A 19,135-nucleotide genomic window follows, 5' to 3' on the forward strand; every position below is an offset into this window, starting at 1 on the left:
AAATTCCCACTGTCTTTCCTTAATTAATCTCAAGAACGGAATTAGATAGATGAAAGTCAAGACCAGATATAGAAAGCTTGGGGGCAAGAAGCTCCGATTAACAATACAGGAACTTCGATACAAACTGGAAATTACGTTATTTCAGTTCAAAACTTTTCCCCTGAAAGGAGTTAGATGGCCAGCACGACTTTATTGTTAAAGAAAAAGTATGATGTACAGGGGCAAGCCGCTACTAATTTGAGGTGGAGAGCATATATTTTATATTAAATAAATTAAAAATATGATTAAAAATTGCAGCCCGGCATTGTGACGATCTCGCAATAAATAATTGTTCGTTATTTTGACTTCTATAGTAATATCCATATTGTTTTACCAATATTGACGTTTCATCTTGAAATGAAATATCACCAAATGATGAAGTTTCACTTGAAGTAACCTCATTTTTAAACATCTTTCGAATATCTATTCTAAAAAATGGCAATTTCTGACTTTTATGAGATTTTATTTAAAAAATAACATTTGTATTATTAATCAAAATAAATAGGCCTAACTAAAATTGTATGTGACCCCATCTGTTATGAGATTTTATTATAAAATAGCATCAATATCCCTTTTATACAAGCTACTATTTCAAATTTCGTTTCTTTATCTTCACTCCATCCTGAGATATTAAGCGAAATAGACCCCAACATGCGCGCGCGCGCACGCACATACATACACAAGTAAAAAAAAAATTCCGAATTTTTTTTTTACTTGTATTCAGGGGTCTGAATACGTGGAGATAACCAATCAGCATTAGTTTTCTTACCTGACGCTTTCTTTACAATCAATTTTTTTAGAACTAGAAATTTCCCCATCAAGTATGACTGACTACTATAAATTTCTGTGTATCCTTGTCTACTTGGACCTTGTTTATCAATAGGACTTATTATTTTGGTATAGTTTTCGATTAGCAAATAAAGATCTTGCAAGTTAGTCAAAACAAAATATCTTTATTTTCACCTGCACACACTGTTTTGGACCTGAAGGCCCTCTTCAGCAGTTTACAATACAAGCAAGACTACAGAAACATAAATTAAATAACCTTATTCTGAAGTCTAATATTAATTTTAAAAAGTACAAAAGTAAAGAAATTATAGAATATTGTAAATCTGCTGTAGAGGGGCCTTCAGGTCTGAAACACAGAGTGTAGAGGTGAAAATAGATATTTTGTTTTGACTTTTGACTTAAAATCTCTATTTGCTAATCGGAAACTACACCCGTATAATAAATCATATTAATAAGCAAGGTCCAAGTAGATAAGCATACAGGCGGAAATTTATAAGTGTAAGGACATAGAGGTAAAAAAGAACTAATGATGGACTACTTTCTAAGATGTTTGTTGTTTGTTTTGTTAAGTTACGGCAACGCAACACTTGGGCGATCTGCCTAAGGGTGATGCCTTCCGGGAGGTCGTTTTTAGGATAACTGGTCCCTATTCAGATATTACAGACGTGGAGAAAACCCGGAAGACCACGTGGCCAGTCCGACCTAGCGAGGTGCGAACCCAGGACCGAACTCCCGCCGCTTGGCTACTGGTGGGCCTTACTTTCTAAGTACGGATTGAAGAATTGAGAAGAGTATAGATTTCAAGAAGCGCCGCTATCTACGGAAGCTTACAGATACAATTACACCTGTGAATGAGACAGTTGAGGCCTTATCAGAGCTGTAGACCATACCCATAGGAGCAAAAAATCAAAGGAACCATATCTCTACATGTGACCCTTCTGAAGATACATACGGAGCATCGGCAGGGCTCGCTATCGCTCACATTTGACTGAAGTGGAGCATGGACAATAGGGAGTATACTGGTATGGTATGTATGGTAAAAACTGACCTTTGGAAGCGAATAAAAGAACATCACGTGGTCACTACGGAAAATTATTTTTTAATTGTAGAAGCGACACGATGTGACTATTTTTTTAAAAATTAATAAAATAAATTTAAAATTACGTCATTTGTCAAAATATTTAAAACTTCAACTTTAGGTAAATGACATCACTGACACGGAGCCGGAATCGATAAAACCTTTTGTGTAGCTAATAATATTTCCTCAAATTAAATATCCTACTCTTTCCGTTGGAATGTAAAGAATATAACCAGAATTTCACTTTGATTGGAGAAAAATAACAGGAATTATCCACAAGTTTCCAGAACGTGTTTTTGAATTCTGCCACACCAGGGCGAATGTCTTGGCAGCCATTAATATACTACTAGTTGTTAGTGCAGGTTGCAATTTTTCGTTTTTCATTGGCAATATGTCTTATAAAACTTACTTTACCACTTAAAAATAATTATAAGAGTCAAGACTCACAATTAAGCATTTCTCGGTAATCATCGCTTTACTTTTAATAAGATATTCAAATATAGCTGGATATTCCAATGGTAAAATACATAAACCTTCTGTGGAAACCTGTGAATAGGGAACTCAGTCACACACAAATGATGGCTTTTATATTATTAGTGGGATAAATGACAACTAACAATTGAAAAACAAACTATGTAACAATTTATTAAAATACATTTCGTATAATTTTATATGAAACGAGCAATTATCTATTGTGACATAGTCACAGTGCTCTCAATTTTAGTAGTGTCTTGTCCTGTACATCATACTTTTCCTGCTAACAATGAAGTCATGCCAGTCATCTATCCAACTCCGTTCAGAATAAAATTTTTGAATTGAAATAATTTAGTTAATTGGGGCCACCTGACCCTAAGCTTTCCATATCTGGTCTCGACTTTCATCTATCTAACTCCGTTCTCTCGAGATTAAGGAAGGACAGATAGACAGAAACCAGTGGAAATTTATATGTATACAATTTTTGAAAATTGCAGCCCAATGTAACCAAGTTCCGTTGATTTTTTGCCCCCTATCTATAATAAATACTATATAAAATATGAGTAATCGTTTTACATTTCACTAATTCTGTATAAAAATTATAAATTTTGAAGCATTTAATGAAAAATTTGTTGAATATTAATTATTTATTTTGCTTTTATTTGTTTGACTGACTGCTAACTTTACTTAAGCTAGCAGAATACAGTGAAAACTGCTTACGCGACCACCTGCATTCGACGGGCACCTGTCAAAACGGGCGAAAATTTCTGGCACGGAATAGTTTACCCATAGAGTCTTCGTATAAGTTACCTGTATTAAACGACCACCTGTGTAACGCGACCGCGGGCATCGATTTTTGGTCCGAAACAACATATAACACCTGTAATAAGCGGACCACTTTCGCGAATGTATCTGCTCTAAACTATTGTAAGAACCCATCTCAACAATGTTTCCCCCTCCTAATATAATAAATTAGTCTAAACTCTTGTTCGAACCCATCCCGAGCACTTCTCCCACCCTCGAAATTAGGTGCAGGTGTTAATAAATTAGTCTAGCAACAAAAGAAATTCATTTCAGTTTGTTGGAAAATGTCCGAAAAACGAAAGAAATGCAAAGTGCTGTCGTTAGAAGATCGTATTAAAGTTATCACAACAGCAATTAGCAGCGAACTTTAACTGTGGGAAAACGAAATTGATTTTACCGTAGACCTACAGTATTTTCCTTGGGGGTGTAAAATATTGTACACGATACAATTAATCGGCTGATCTCATCGTTTGATAAAATCTATTTTTATTTATTTATTTTGAAGATCATATACAGTACACGTGCGATAAATAGCTTCTGTATCAACCTACCTTATTTCCACGATATTTTTAGAAAAATAATATCCAAGTAATTTTCGCAGGCAAAATATTCAAATAACAATAAACGCATTAATGCAAAAATCAGTTTTACTTCCTTTTTCGATTCCGCGATTGTAATGAAATCGTATAGTGAGAAAAAATAATAAAATCGTTTTATTATTAATTAATAATTTTTCTTATTGTACTTAATTAATTAAGAAAATATTAAATATTTAAAAAATACAGTATTTTTAAAGTTAAAATAAGATTAAACTAACGAAAACCAAAAGCAAAGTGATGGAGAGATAGGACGCGCTTGTATATCGATGACGTAATACACGTAAATGAGGAGAGAACGAAAAGAACCGAGTCGAATTAATTAAGTCGGAAAAAAGAAAATGTGCATTATAATCGAGAAAATGCGACTATTGTATTAATCTTTAAAATAAAATACAATACCATTATAGCCCTATCGTTGAAAAAATTCGCTTATTTTTGCTCACCTCAAGTTTTGCTTACAAGTTAGTAGAAATGGCTAAAAAGTGCGCAAAATACGTACGGAAATAGATTATTACAGGACCACCTGTATTGGACGACCACCTGTCTAAAAGACCACTTTTTGAAAGAACCGTGGGTGGTCGCCGTAGACAGGTTTTACTGTATATCATTTTAAATTGAACACTGAAATAGCACTTGATTTTTAATTTGGTAACTTTTGTCCGCCAGCTTAAAAGGTGTGTGTGGGAACCCATTTCATGACCATTCCTTTCAAATGATTGTCTTCCTTCTTAATTAATATAAAAATTACTATCCACGTGAATCTTAGAAATTGAAAATTAAATCAATTAGCAACGTGAAGAATTTTTAGTGCTAAACCTGAACGTCACTAATTATTATTAGCTTTCCATTTTCATCATTTTGACCATTTCTATTTTTAAATAAATGCCTTTTTCATACGAATAAAGGATACATCATTATTTTCGGCAATTTTAAATCTCTGTCTAGAGGAAATGTCTTTAAACTAGTTTAACAATTTTAATATCTCGAAATTGAATTATATGAAGAATCTTGTTTTGATTGTCATCAAATAAAATCTCAGTCTAAAAAGTTTCGGCGTAGTTCGTTTGTTAAACAATTTAGAAAATATTTCAAAAATAAACAATCGAAATTAATCTGGCAAGGACCCAATCTGCAATAAAATTTATCAAATGAGGAAAAACGTACACAAACACGTTATCCATTGTAAATGTTTAGCCAAGCGGGATCTCCCGTGGCATTAGCTGATATTTTCTCCTCATCTTCTGACCGATAATTAGCCTAAATAAAACTTGCTTTGTGAACATTCCATAAAACTGTTTCGCTGCCATGTTGATAAATTACTAAAGTCACATTTACATACGATTCGCTTTGGTTGATATCTTAGATTAATCATCCATAGAAATTGTTTACACGAATTATCCAGATTCACTTTAAAATGTTAAAATATGTGAAATAATATGCGAATGTATGAGGAAAACTGTATTTTAACGAATATAGAAATAATTTTATGAAGAAAAAGATATTAGTGGATAAAACCATGGATCGCGGAGCATTAATCAGTTTATTAAAAGAATGGGCTGAGCAAAGTACTAACAGGTATTAAAAATCATCTAAGAATAAGAGTTTGGGTCTCATTTTGAGCGATCAACCCTCCTCAGTAATTTTTCATCAGGCAGTATTCTGGTTATGTCGTCCTCGTCACCCCATCTAGGCCTGGCCAAACCCACGATGGGTATGAAAAAAAGGCTTCTTAGTTCGCGCAGATTGGAAAGTAAAACACTATATACCCTTATTATGTAAATAACATATATCTACATACAGTGTGTGTGTATCGATAAATTTACCTGACTGGAGGTAAAGGAGCAAATCCAGTATTAATGACAGCGGGACACACCGTTGTTAAACTAATCATATTCTTTTTCTTATAATAAAGTTCTTCTCCTAAAGACGACATCAGACCATTGACGGCGAATTTCGATGCGCTGCAACAAATAAAGAACAAATAAATTTTGAAAATGAAATTTGTTAAATATCAAACAATCACATTACCAATAATCAGTTAGATTTGTACTTCCTAAAAGACCGGCCAAAGAGGATATGGCCACAATGTGTCCTTTTTCTTTTTTAATCATTTCTGGTAAAAATGCTCGAATGGTCTGCAAAAACAATAAATAAGTATTAACATTTTTCTTAAATTTGAATACTGTATGCGCTACTATCTTAAAAATTAAATCGTTTTATGAAGCCAAGATCTGAGTGGAAGTGGGATGATAGAATAACTCAAATCCAACACATGGGCGATCAGCCAAGAGGGAGTGCCTACCGAGAGGGCTTTCTGAGAAATTGGCCTATTGTTAGATCAGGTGAGGCGTCAACCCGCGACCACGATAATCGGCCACTGGTGGATATTGGTAGTCTGATATACTCATTATCGCTAGAATAAGATTTATACTAATATATAAGTTTAGGTCTAGAAAAAAACTGTAATTAAAACTGACCCAAAAGTGTGCCAAAGTGTTTACTTCCAGTGTTCTTCTAATTTGTTGACAGCTCAAATGAAGCAATTCTCTGCAATTGACCATTCCTGCATTGTTGATTAATATTGAGACTTGACCCACGTCTTTCTTTACTTTTTCGCTAGTTTCTTCTACACATTTTTCGTTACTCACGTCACAGTGATATGCGAAGGCTTTTCCGTTAAATTCTTTAATTTCTTGAACTACAGCTTCGGTCCCAACCTTAAAATAAAGTGTACGATATTAATTGAAATTAAGTTAATTAAGTTGGTCGTATTATTTCGTGTAAATTATAATCGAAATTGATTTTATTTGATAAACATAATAATTGGTTACAACAAAATTTATTTAAAATTAAAAATCGGCAAAAAAATTATCTCTTCTAAAATACGCAGAATAATACTGTATTACCATTTTTTAATTTGCAATATAACAGGCGATGTCTTTAGGACAATATATGCCAACCCCCATACAACAAAGAAGCAACAAAATAAATAAATAACGCGATAAAACAGAAATAAAACAGTTAAATACAATAAAGCAATTTTTTGCAAACTCTTAAATTTAGTGAATTCAACATAAAATTATCTTCGATTTTTACGGCAGCTTTTTGATAGAAGTAAAATAAAGATTTAATGATAACTTAAAGAATCATCAAACACCTGATGCTGAGAAATGTTTATTAAGCAAACATTAAGGTTTTCGACCTAATACGATAGGACATCTTCAGATGCAACCGTAATTCGAAAGTATTTTAACTTAACATTTAAACGACAGAACGTTCGAACACTTTTACATTTAAATTTAAAATAAAATACTAGATAAATTAATAAATAAATAACAAAATAAAACAAAATATACTAAATGAACTAATACAATAACGATGTAAATAATATAATAAAAATAAGAATGAAATAAATACACAAAAAATGCCTCTAAGTAAGAGGGCAGGTGCGGGCTAAGAATTTTTGTGTTTTAATTTTTCTTTTATGTAGAATTTCCATGGGGAAGCTAGTCCAACCAAAGAAAAAATCGAAATTTATTAAAGTAAATTAAAGAATGGTTGTATTAACGCCAGGGATGCGGATGGATTAGCTTCCGCATGGAAATCTAAATATATAAAATTACTTGTCCCGACTGATTGAGTGATTGATTCATCATCGCCCAGAGCAAACCGCTGAACCTAAAGAAGTGAAATTTGGTACACAGTTAGGTTACGTCATGAAAACGTACACTAAGAAGGGATTTTTCGGAATTCCCCCGCAGGGGAAGATGGAAAGGATTAAGGCTTAACCGGAAGAACGGCTTCTACTGTACTATTTTAGATGCGATTTTTTGTTTTCAACTACGTTTAGTCTTCATTGAGTACTTAGGTTTATTAAATTGATAACATTTCAGACATTGTTATATATATATTATATATTTCGATTTTTTAAATAAATGTTCGAACCGTTTTAAATTCGAATTTGTTATTGCATATTGATTCGAGTATAAAACGATTGTAAAGGTTACAGAAAATTGATCAAATTGAAAATAGTTCGTTTGATTCGCAGCAATTCTCGTCATTCTCAGCGGTATGTGTTATATAACAATTACTAAGGTTGTTGAAATACTAAATGTAAATGGGGTTTGCTTGCAATATTTGTGCGGGCGAAGTCGCGGGTAACAGCTAGTAACTAAATAAAAGAAAAATTAAAACAAAAATTCTTAGCTCGCACCTGCCCTTTTACTTACAGGCATTTTTTGTGTATTTATTTCATTTTTATTTTTATTATATTATTTACATCGTTATTGTATTAGTTCATTTAGTATATTTTGTTTTATTTTGTTATTTATTTATTAATTTATCTAGTATTTTATTTTAAATTTAAATGTAAAAGTGTTCGAACGTTCTGTCGTTTAAATGTTAAGTTAAAATACTTTCGAATTTCGGTTGTATCTGAAGATGGCCTATCATATTAGGTCGAAAACGTTAATGTTTGTTTAATAAACGTTTCTCAGGATCAGGTGTTTGATGATTCATTACGTATTTTAAAGAGCTGAGTAGGATATTCAGTTTTTAATGATAACTTTGAGACGAAGATTTTATTTATAAAAGAATTGGATTGAATAAGGCAACGCCTTCCCAGGAGGACTTTCTATGAGGAACTGCTTCATTTGGGTGTTAGATGCGTGAATAAAACACGGAAAAGTCCACGTGAGCCTGTTGGTGAGGCCTGAACACTTGTATAGATGGAATCAGTAAACATTTAGCATGGCGAGTGAGAGATTCTTTCGAGGAAACAGAAATATCTGTTTGAACCCCACATGTCTTTGTGGATTTCAAAACAGCAGCAAATGTCTTCTGTATTGGTTCAATTGAAGTGATCATACGACGAGCCTCCGGGTAAGGTAAATTGTTAACAGTTTTAACCCGTTAATTTTTTTTTTTCGTTTCCATGTAGGACATTTCCGGGAGTAGGCAGAATGGGCATCTTTGCAATTCACACAGCATATACCTTTACACTTACTTGTCAGTACTCTCATGACCTTCGGTCCCACACTGTGCGCATACACTTTTTCCTCGGCAGGATGCTTGAGAATATCCAAACCACTGGCATTTGAAACAGCACAGCGGATTTGAAATATACGAACGAACTGGGCAGCACAGATATCCTGCTGCAATAGATGGTAATGTTGGTTTGCTAAATGTCAAAATAAGGTGTTTAGTAGGTATTAACTTGCCATTTCGATGAATGGAGATGCGATGAACAGTATTGACACCTTGATCAGAGAGTCCAATCTGAATATCTGATTCGTCTTCAGACAGACAGCAAATCAATTTCAGATATTACACCACGTGATGAGTTTAAACTTCCATATGGTGTGACGTTAACTCTAATGTTTCTCAGAATCTTTATAGCAAAAAGCTTCATTATTTGTTGAGAGGATGCTGTTTCTATCAGCAGATCTCCTGACCTCAATTTTTGTATTTATTTTTTTAGATGCCCAATGGTCGATTCAAATAATTTTTGAATCAGAAAAGGAGAAGACTTAGATAAAGGTTTTTCTCTAGTTACGTGCACTGCAATGTAGGCTGGCTGACTGGAAATCTTTTCGTTTGTTGCTGATAACAAGTCTGGACCTTTCATGTTTTTAGAATCCATGATTAAGAAATAATTATTCAGCTCTCAGTGATCCCACCCACCATGGAGCCCAACAAGGGGATGCCGTCACATGGGAGATTCCCATAGATCGTCATACCAGGTTTTCCAGGAGCTATACCACAATGCAGTCAAGACGAGCACATTTTGTCTGAGATGACAAAACTTCAAGTACGGTCTGCATCGATCAGTTGACTCCAGGCCGAGGTCAGAAATGACTCAATGATCAGACGATTGACTCAAATGGAGCCTGATTTGGGCCTCCCGTTTATGCGAAGCAAAAGCCAAAGCAGTGTGTTGGGAATAGTGTGTCGTCCCTCAACTGCCAGGATCCCCATTTCTGTTATATAGGTCACCACGCGTGGCAAACACCTGCGTTGGCGTTCGGATTCCAGGGATGGTCAAGAAGAGACACTAAACCATCTCTGGGAAGTCCTCTCACCACGGACAGGAACCCACATCGAGAGGTTTCCTTTCGTCTTTCTCGCGTTGTGCTAATGCATATTAACAGGAAAATGAAAACGAAACATTTATTAATAAAAATAGCAATAAAATGTCATTTTATAAATGTTTCTAACATTTTTATTGACTTATATATTTTTCCTGTTGTTTTTATTTACATTTAGTGGCATCATTTGAATGATGCCGAAGGTCCGAGGAAGTTAAGACGCTTAGGGGAATCTGAGATAGAATCCAGATGAGCAACCCCGGGAATTTTTCGGGCATGTGAAAAAAACGCCTGTACATCGAGCTTTGTTCCTCATATCCAGACCATTCCATTGTGGGTCTGGCTGAACCCGTGACGGCAGAGCTGCCATCTGCCAATGCCGTTTGGCAGCTGTTATGTTCATGAGTAGGAAGTATGATGTTCTTATTATTATATTACAGTTAGCTTTTTTCCACACCGTGGACACTAAGATGCACTTTTTAATCATTTTCTATAGAAAATCCTCTCGGAAAGATTTTCTATGGAAAATTAGCCCCTATTCAGGTGTTTGACACGTGAAGAAAGTCCGGTAAACTTCACGAAGCTAGCTCGTTGACCAACTACCATTGTTCAATGATTTTAATCACTCGGCCACTGATACATGAAAACTATGATAAACTAAATGATAAGCATAATTGAATAGAATTAATTGCAATATATTTATTTTCTCATCTTATTTTTGCTGTTTATGGATAAGACTATCAATTACACTTTTTACATTATTCGTAATCGCAATTTATTCAAAAGTGTGAATTATTGTTATATAATTAAGGCTATCAAATACTAAGTAATGCTTTCCAAATCCCATAAAATAATCATACTTTTCGAATCGTTCAGTTTTCAAGCAGCATATTTATTGATTGAGTTCTCAGATTTAAAATGCTGTTAAGAAATCTGTTATAGGCGTCTCCTGACAGAAATATTAATTTTTTTCCCCTTCTTCTGGATTTTTAGATGGTCGCTAGAACATTTTTTACCTAACGTAAAGACTCTTGATTCGCTGTCATAAAAGTTTTATAGATCATTAACAATACTGTTTCCGGGATATAAAATATACATATTAATAATATTATTATTATTTTACATTTACGGTGTCGCATACCTTATATTATTTAGTATAGCAGATGCTTTTCTGAGAATTGCAATCTATAGCCCAATGAATTACATTTACAAAAAACTAAATGATTTTTGATTAGTATACTCCATGTACCTGTGTTATTCTTATCGAAGAACATAGGAGATCTATAAAAATTTTGAGTATAATCTTACTCTATTAGAACAGTCGATATGTTTATCTAACATAAGATAAAGAAAGATAAAATCCATGTGGGCCGTGTGAAGCTTTGCACACAGTCTTCTATTTACACACATTGAAGGATCATTGTTTTAATAGACGAGAAGTAATCGAAACATTTAACATTCGGCCCACTTAGCAATAAGGTAAGATTAAATCTAATTGTTTAAAATTTAGGTTTTATTTTAACTTCTTAACATCTGTACTGTAATAAATAATCATTAATATACGTTAAAATGTGTAAATATAGAACGATAATTTTACCACAAATGTGAATGTTGAATTATATCGTATTTGGGCGCTAAATTTTATCATTAAGGATTAAATAATGTATAAAAATAAAAATATAAATTGATATATATTTAGTAATCCTTGATGTGAATAAGTGATAAATTAGTAGCGAGTCGTCTGCAATGATGACATTGCGCACGGACTGTTTGTTTTAAGGTCATCGTAGATAGATAAACTTCAGATAGTTTTATATTGGAAAATGTAATTTGTAAAAAGAAAGGAGTTTACTAACCTGATTGACATCCCAGAGCACAATAATGGCTCCCAAACGAGCAAATCTGAGGGCTAATTCTTTTCCCAATCCGTGTCCTCCTCCTGTGATCAATACGATGTCATCCCTGACTGATTTGACTGTGGGTGGCACAAAGTTTTCGTACAGAGACTCGATACTATACCAAAAGGACTTCAAGACGAGTTGAACCACTTCGATGATTAATAAAAAGATGTTCAACAGTAGAACACCAATAGACTGCTTCATGAGTTTTCACATATAAATCCACAAATTCTATTTTACACTTATTTATCGCAGGAATGTGCTATAGTAGTTCATACAAAGTATATGATAGAATATATAGACGATATAACCTTTGATCGTCCAAAGAATTGTTATCTACATATCAAATCAAGGTTGGTTTAAAGTACATTCCTTAAAAACATATTTACATCATGCGAAATCCTTATCTTAATTTCATCAAGCCATAAGAAATTTTCTTCAGACTTTCTTCTTTCTTCATAAATATAGAATTATAAATTAAGTACGAAATTAATGCATTATACAAAAGTATATTATATATATGCAATAATGTTTTTTTTTTTTTTTTTTTTTTTTGTAAATACGTATGTATACGTGTATACAAGATAGCATTTGCACATAAGCTAAATAGCTGCAATTTAGGGCCACATATTTTTATATCTATTATTATTTATGGAGAGGAAGGATCTGTTACATATTATTGGGCTATAACAAGTCTAAGCCCAGCTCAGTTTATATTCATACAGATTACAGAATAAATTAATTAATCTTCAAGCGCCATTGGCGTAAAGCTTTAGAAGAAAAGTATCCCCCACGTCTATCCAATTATACAGATGAATATATAAATACATGTAATTATAGAAAATACAGTACTAACTAAATAAAAATAAACGGATTATATATCGTACTTATTTTCTAAAAAGCCCTTTTTTAATAAGAGAATAGTAGTAAGAATAATAATTCAATTCATGCATATAAAATGTCATTCACGACAATATTTTCATAAGCTACAACTGCATACATTTATGGCTGTACGGAACGTGGCAGATGTAGAAACAGCCGTTTATGACAAGTGGCAGGAAATTTACATAAAATGATCAATAAGGCAAATGTGAATTTAATAAATAATCAATATATTCCAATCAGGTTAGTAACTTTAAGAGTTGTAATGATTTACATGTTTATTTCAATGTTAAAATTTATTTTATACACTCCATTCTAATTAATTAATAATAAATTAATACAATTGCTCGATAGTTTGATAATTTAATTTAATTAATTCGAAATGAATAAAAACTGAAAAGCATCGAATTTAATCTATACATTGTAAGTTAAAGAGCTTATAACTTCCAAGAATATTTAATTCCTATTATTTTCTATATTTTATTTCCTTTTATTATTCTTTTTTACAAATAATTTCCTTTTCCTGTAATTTGCTATTTAAAAAATATATTATAAAAAAATATTTTGTAGTAAATATTACCACTGAACCATTATATTGATTAAACAACTATCCTTAATATTTACTTTTATATTCATTTGACTAAACTTTATTGTTATTGATTTTTGTTTAGAATTTTTTTAGTGCGTCATAGTATTATTTTGGTTCCATTGTTTCACGAATTCATCTGTAAAAATCCAGTCATATGTAAATAGACAAACTTAAAGATTGGCCGTAAAGAGGTGAGTAATTTAAATTAGTAATTCTTATTCATTTCACAATCTGTGCGTACGGAATTTTTATTTTTTATTTATAAAAATTAGTTTGTTTATTTAAAAGTATAAAGATTGTTAAGATAAGAAGGGAAGGCCGAGAAAATATATATAAATTAATTGGAGAAAAATCAGCATTTAATAAAATAATAATTTTACCAAGAGGGTCTTTTTCCGTGTCCCGGGCCCACAATGGGAGGCGGGAATCGAAATATTTGGGACTGGAGGGATTGCTTGCCGGATTCGATCCCGAGTCCCTGAGGTTAGGTAGGTTAGAATCTTAACTGCCTCGACTTTCCGCCCATCTAATGTTAAAACATACAGTGTTTACGTAATGAATGATGTCAACGTACTTTATATTTAATTAATAGTTACACAAGAATTTCAAAATTTAAATGAAAGGATAAAAATATTTAATAATTATATTATCTTCTCATATTTTCAAAATCATAATGCTCAAAGTTTAATTAATCTCGTTTCAAATCCTGCCTTAGATCACTTGCAGTTCTGTTCTCCAGATGGCGTTTTTAGAACACATGTTTGATGGAATTAACTGATACTTTCTTTTTCAATAGGAATTTCGTAGGGCGAGGTAGTAGCGACTCACTAGTGTCATGGACAACGAAAAAATACCTCTGTGAGTAGTTTACTGGACAATACGAGATTTTCATTTCGTTTATTAATATAATATTAAAAAGATCGCTGCTTTCTGATTACGATGCTACGATTTTTTATATTTTGGTAGGACCACCGACAGTTCGCGTTTGTCACGTTATGAAACTATTCATTCCAAAGACAACGCTCTCATCTATTGCTGCCACGGAAAGATAGCGGACGATTGCTGTTACGAAAATGATTCTGCAATTCCAAAAAGAGAAAGACAAGATAGTGTGGTAAGTATTATTTCGTTTCAATCTCTGCATAATAATAATAACTACAATTCTTTGAGTGCATCTAGTTGACAAGCAGCTAAATGATACAGTTTATTTCATATAAAACAAACTGTGCCATTTTCCGAAAAAGCTATCTATTATTCAAGAGCTAAATCTATTTTATAAACAATATAAGACATCCATTGTAAACAACAGTCAGTTTTCCAGATAAATGTAAACTTACACAGTCGCCAGATATTATATTTTTAAATGTACCGCCACCAATGATCAATATTTTAGATGCGTGCCGCTAAGTAAGAAGCCAATAACACAGTTTGTTTTATATGAAACAAACTGTGTCATTGGCTTCTTACTTCGCTGCTTTTTAGCCTACCTAGATACACGCTGATTCGTATCGATTCGAATGGTCGTGTAACAATTAGTAGCATGCTTAATTTTATTAATATTAAAAATACATAAACAGTAAGTCTATTTCTGTGACTTTCGATCGTTGGTCTATTTTTATTTCTATTTATATCAAATAAAAAATTATAGCTGAAACTACGTTACTTAGATGATAAGCGGCTCAGTAAGCGAGCCAATGTCAAGGTTCGTTTTATCTGAAACAATTTACATGCACCCAAGTTCTTCCTCTTCCTATAGCACATGATCTTACATACAAGTTGTTCAGTTAGAAATACAGTAGAACCTTCAATAACGGCCATCTCCCAACAACTGTTCCCTCTAAACGGCGACCATTTTTTTCAGGAACGTTTCTTTTTGAAATGCATACTAAATAACCTCCAAACAACGACCTTTTTTATGTTTGATTAGTGGTCGTTATTCAGTGGTTTGAGTATATATATATTTTTGTTGATAGCTTAAAAATGCTATATCATTTATTTGTTAACAGAATTAAGTAAAAATTTAAGTAATTAGTTATGTTAATTATACATGTGATTGTGAGATGACGTACTATAAAAATTCTAATTGTAAATAAACTACAGGCCTGTTTAATGAAATCTAATAAATTTAATTTCGTAATGTACTCTGTATTGAAGGCTAACAAGACAAAGTCATGCTTAGAATTTTTAATCGGGGTCATCTTTATGATGCATCGACATCTTTCCATCATCAAGTGTATAAGCTACATAATATATAAACGTTTTTTAATGAGAAATTCTCATCTTTTTTCCAGTGTTTTTTTCCTATTTTAAAAGTCGATTTTAGTAATTATTTGATGAATTTACGTTTGGCGACTCGTCGTAATAAATTATAAATTTAATGGCCTTTTAATAGGATTAAAGAGTTTTCCCTCCTAGACGAAGGATTTTAATTAATGACGTTAGTTTCAAAAATAAAAATGTTAAAATTTGAAGTAAACAAGGAGTGAGTGTATTAAGATAATGAAGGTCTACGATAAAAATTTTCCAGATGTTCTCCGTAACTTATTCTAAAGTAATAAAATATGATATAAATTTAAGTCAATTAAAATCGATGAGTGTTTAGTGGTTAATTTAATTTGTGATTGAAACTGTTTCTTTCTGTTCCCTTTTTTATTGTTTCATTTAATTGATGTTATTGCGAATAATTTTGGAGAAGAGAGATTCTGAATGAGAAGAAAAAACCACAGACGTGTCTAAAGGCGTCAGCTGGTCATTTGTCCTCACTGGATTAAGTCTTCTAACCGAAGTTGGAACCTTATAATTAATTCCCTAAGGAGTATCGGAAATTTCTATTATTTGCTTCGCTCGCTTGACCTCACCATCACTATTCCATATGAGTTCCCAGGGATAGAATAATTTTAAACATATGATAGAGGGACTATATCTCTATATCCTTTGAAAAGTTGCAGCAGACGCCTTTCATATTCCATTCATTCATTGACAAAGACATTGAAAATTGAAAAGATACTTTATTTCGTTTACTTCATATCATTACATGTTTTGGTCATCAACAATGGCTCGCCTCGTATCTTGAAGACATCATTGATTTAAAACAATTGCAATGTAATTTAAAAAATGTTTTGTCAAACAAATATCAAAAAATTTGGCAAAAATTTGCTACTCCTTTCTCTAAAGAGTCGCAAATTTCTATTCTTTGCCTCTCTCGCTATCCTATTCTATGTGAGGGCCCAGAAGTAGTATAATTTTAAGCATAATTATGACAGTGGAAGTATATCTCTTTGTCCCCCTTGGAAAAATTGCATCGGATGTCCAACTTCCAAATCTCCTCGCTCTCGGTGAGAAGGCTTGATCCAGTGGAGCAAATGATCTGTTTGCCTCCAGCGGACATGTCTGTGGTTTTCTTCTCATTGAGAATCTACATAACTAAATTCATCGTCCACATTATAATTCAGTTTTAGAGAAATTTAATTTTATTGTCTTTGAACAGGTGAGCGAGTCGCATTGTCATCCCCAGAGGGAAGATGATGCATCGGATAAACTTGCTAGAAGACGACTTCTTTTCGCCAGTGGTTTATGTTTAGTTTTTATGATAGCTGAAGTCGTAGGTGAGTAATTTCATTCCGTATCGAAACTCGCAGAGACGTTATCAATGTTGTACGCTTCTTTTATTGTAGGTGGTCTTTTAGCAAACAGTTTAGCCATAGCTACCGATGCGGCCCATCTGTTAACCGATTTTGCCAGTTTCATGATCAGTCTTATGGCTCTGTGGGTTGCTGCACGTCCTGCTACTAAATCTATGAGTTTCGGATGGTATCGTGCGGGTAAGAATTGAGAAGTTTTGTAATTTTACCTTTTCTACTGGTAATTTTATTTTATCTTTTCATACCAGAGGTCATTGGAGCGTTGACTTCCGTTTTAATGATTTGGGTAGTGACCGGTGTTTTGGTATATTTAGCAATACAGAGAATAATAAATAGAGATTACGAAATCCAAGGATTAATTATGGTTATTACAGCAGCCGTTGGTGTTTTCGTTAATATCATGTAAGTTTATTGATTTATATGTTTGTAAAATTTTAAATCTTACGAGGTTACTAGGAACTATGAGGTAGTTAAACCCCTCAGCGTAGTCAATAGTGCCCATATGTAATATATATAAAATATTTTTTGCTTTCATCACGTAAACTTAGGTTATTGTTACTTATTTTTACATGTAAATTGTATAGCTAATAGGCCTAGTGCAGGCTGGAAAAAAGAAAAATATCACTCACAATTTTTTCAGCTTGCTCCTCTATCCCTCTCAATGATTTATTCCTGGCTACGGAACTGGTCCAATTAAGAAAATAAAAAATATTTTTGAATTCTGTTTCAGAATGGGAGTCGTTTTGCAAGTAGGAGGCGTTCCTCATGGACATTCACACGGAGATAATGGTAAAAACGATAAAAATCATACTCATGGCAATATCAACGTTCGAGCTGCTTTCATACACGTGCTTGGAGACTTCATTCAGAGTATCGGAGTGTTAATTGCTTCATTAATTATTTATTTTAAGGTAAAATCAATTGTAAATCTTTTAATCTGACTCGTCGTTTGGAATTATGATTGATATTTTTAATCACAGCCGGAATACGTTATCGTTGATCCAATTTGCACGTTCCTGTTTTCTGCCCTTGTTTTGGCTACTACGTTTGCCATAATGAAAGAAACATTAAATGTTCTAATGGAAGGAATGCCCAGAGGGATTAATTTCTTGGATGTGCAAAAAATACTTTTTGGAATACCCGGAGTGGTTAAAGTACACAATCTGAGAATTTGGTCCTTGAGCATTGATAAAACTGCCCTGTCGGCTCATATAGCTATTGGTAATTAAGTTCTTTTATTGCTAAATAATATATTAATATATTAATATCAATTTACTAAATGTTAATTTATGAATTGATTATATACAGGGGTGTCCCATAATTCTGAAACGATAGGAGTTATGCTGATGTTTGTTTATTCTTTTACAGCAAGATGCCGACCGAGTAAAGAACGAATTCGGGTTATTTTAATGGAGTCAGAATGGAGTTTAACAAACTGAATCCAGAATTTCTACCAATCACAGGTCTGGATCAGTCTGTAAAGCTCTACGCTGATTACAAGTTCCCACTATCGAAATAACCCGAATTTACTCCTTACCCAGTATCATGTGAAAGAATGAACAAAGTTTAACATAACTTCTATGGTTCCAGACTTATGGGACATCCCTGTATATTACCGGTATATATATTGTTGTTTTTGTTTTATATAGCCAAAGGTCAAAGTTCTATGGATATTTTAAAGCAAGCATCGCGGGCCATTCATCGAAATTTCAATATTTTCGAGTTGACTTTACAAGTAGAGGAATATAAAGAAGAAATGTTAGCTTGCACACAATGCCAAGAACCTGCTGATTAATTCACTGATTAATTGCGTAAAAATAATAATATGTTAGTTCGCTATTACAGGTTTTTCCTGTTTTCTATGTAAAGAATAAAGATTAAGTTTCGTGTCGAATTGTATTATTTTTAAATAAAGAATAAAAGCTTCTAAGAAATTTAAAGCTCTTTGAAATTTATTTTTCATTTTTAAAATCAACGCGTGAAATCTTGATTAAAAAAGTATTTTTGATTCGATTTATGAAATAAGGCTGTACGACACATGGGCGATCTGCTTCCCAGGAGGATTCTATGGAAAACTGACCCCTATCTATGTGTTAGGCACGTGAAGAAAACCCGGAAAACTTCACTTGGCCAGCATTTTGGGGAGACGGGAAACCACAATCAAGTTCAGTAGTGTTATCCACTCGGCCACTGGTAAGCTGTCACAAAGTTAAACTTGTTTTTCAATACAGTACATGATGTTTAGATGTGATACAA

General features: G+C 32.9%; 2 protein-coding genes across 3 annotated transcripts in view; one reads left to right on the top strand and one right to left on the bottom strand.

Moving 5' to 3' along the window:
• Positions 1 to 12,181, bottom strand: part of LOC111631647 (17-beta-hydroxysteroid dehydrogenase 13-like) — a 12,836-nt gene extending 655 nt beyond the window's left edge. The window contains exons 1-4 of one of the 2 annotated variants that reach the window (XM_023375945.1): positions 11,726 to 12,181; positions 6,261 to 6,500; positions 5,812 to 5,918; positions 5,607 to 5,744 (exon numbers count right to left, since the gene is read on the bottom strand). In XM_023375945.1, coding sequence (XP_023231713.1) covers positions 5,607 to 5,744; positions 5,812 to 5,918; positions 6,261 to 6,500; positions 11,726 to 11,971 — 731 coding nt within the window. In that variant the 5' untranslated portion in view covers positions 11,972 to 12,181. Of the gene's footprint in view, positions 1 to 5,606; positions 5,745 to 5,811; positions 5,919 to 6,260; positions 6,501 to 6,689; positions 6,896 to 11,725 lie in introns of those variants that run through there. The other variant, XM_023375946.1, reaches the window with a different exon arrangement.
• On the top strand, positions 11,224 to 18,810 carry LOC111631646 (zinc transporter 2-like). The gene is made up of 10 exons (XM_023375944.1): positions 11,224 to 11,348; positions 13,321 to 13,429; positions 14,035 to 14,096; positions 14,205 to 14,352; positions 16,726 to 16,843; positions 16,913 to 17,059; positions 17,128 to 17,281; positions 17,610 to 17,790; positions 17,860 to 18,100; positions 18,529 to 18,810. Exons 3-10 carry the CDS (start codon positions 14,074 to 14,076, stop codon positions 18,672 to 18,674), a joined length of 1,158 nt encoding a protein of 385 aa, XP_023231712.1. The 5' UTR covers positions 11,224 to 11,348; positions 13,321 to 13,429; positions 14,035 to 14,073; the 3' UTR covers positions 18,675 to 18,810.
• The last annotated feature ends 325 nt before the right edge of the window (positions 18,811 to 19,135 follow it).

This window comes from Centruroides sculpturatus, unplaced genomic scaffold (genome assembly GCF_000671375.1).
Source record: "Centruroides sculpturatus isolate CEXI.00-Female unplaced genomic scaffold, Cexi_2.0 scaffold762, whole genome shotgun sequence".
In the NCBI taxonomy this organism is placed as follows: domain Eukaryota; kingdom Metazoa; phylum Arthropoda; class Arachnida; order Scorpiones; family Buthidae; genus Centruroides; species Centruroides sculpturatus.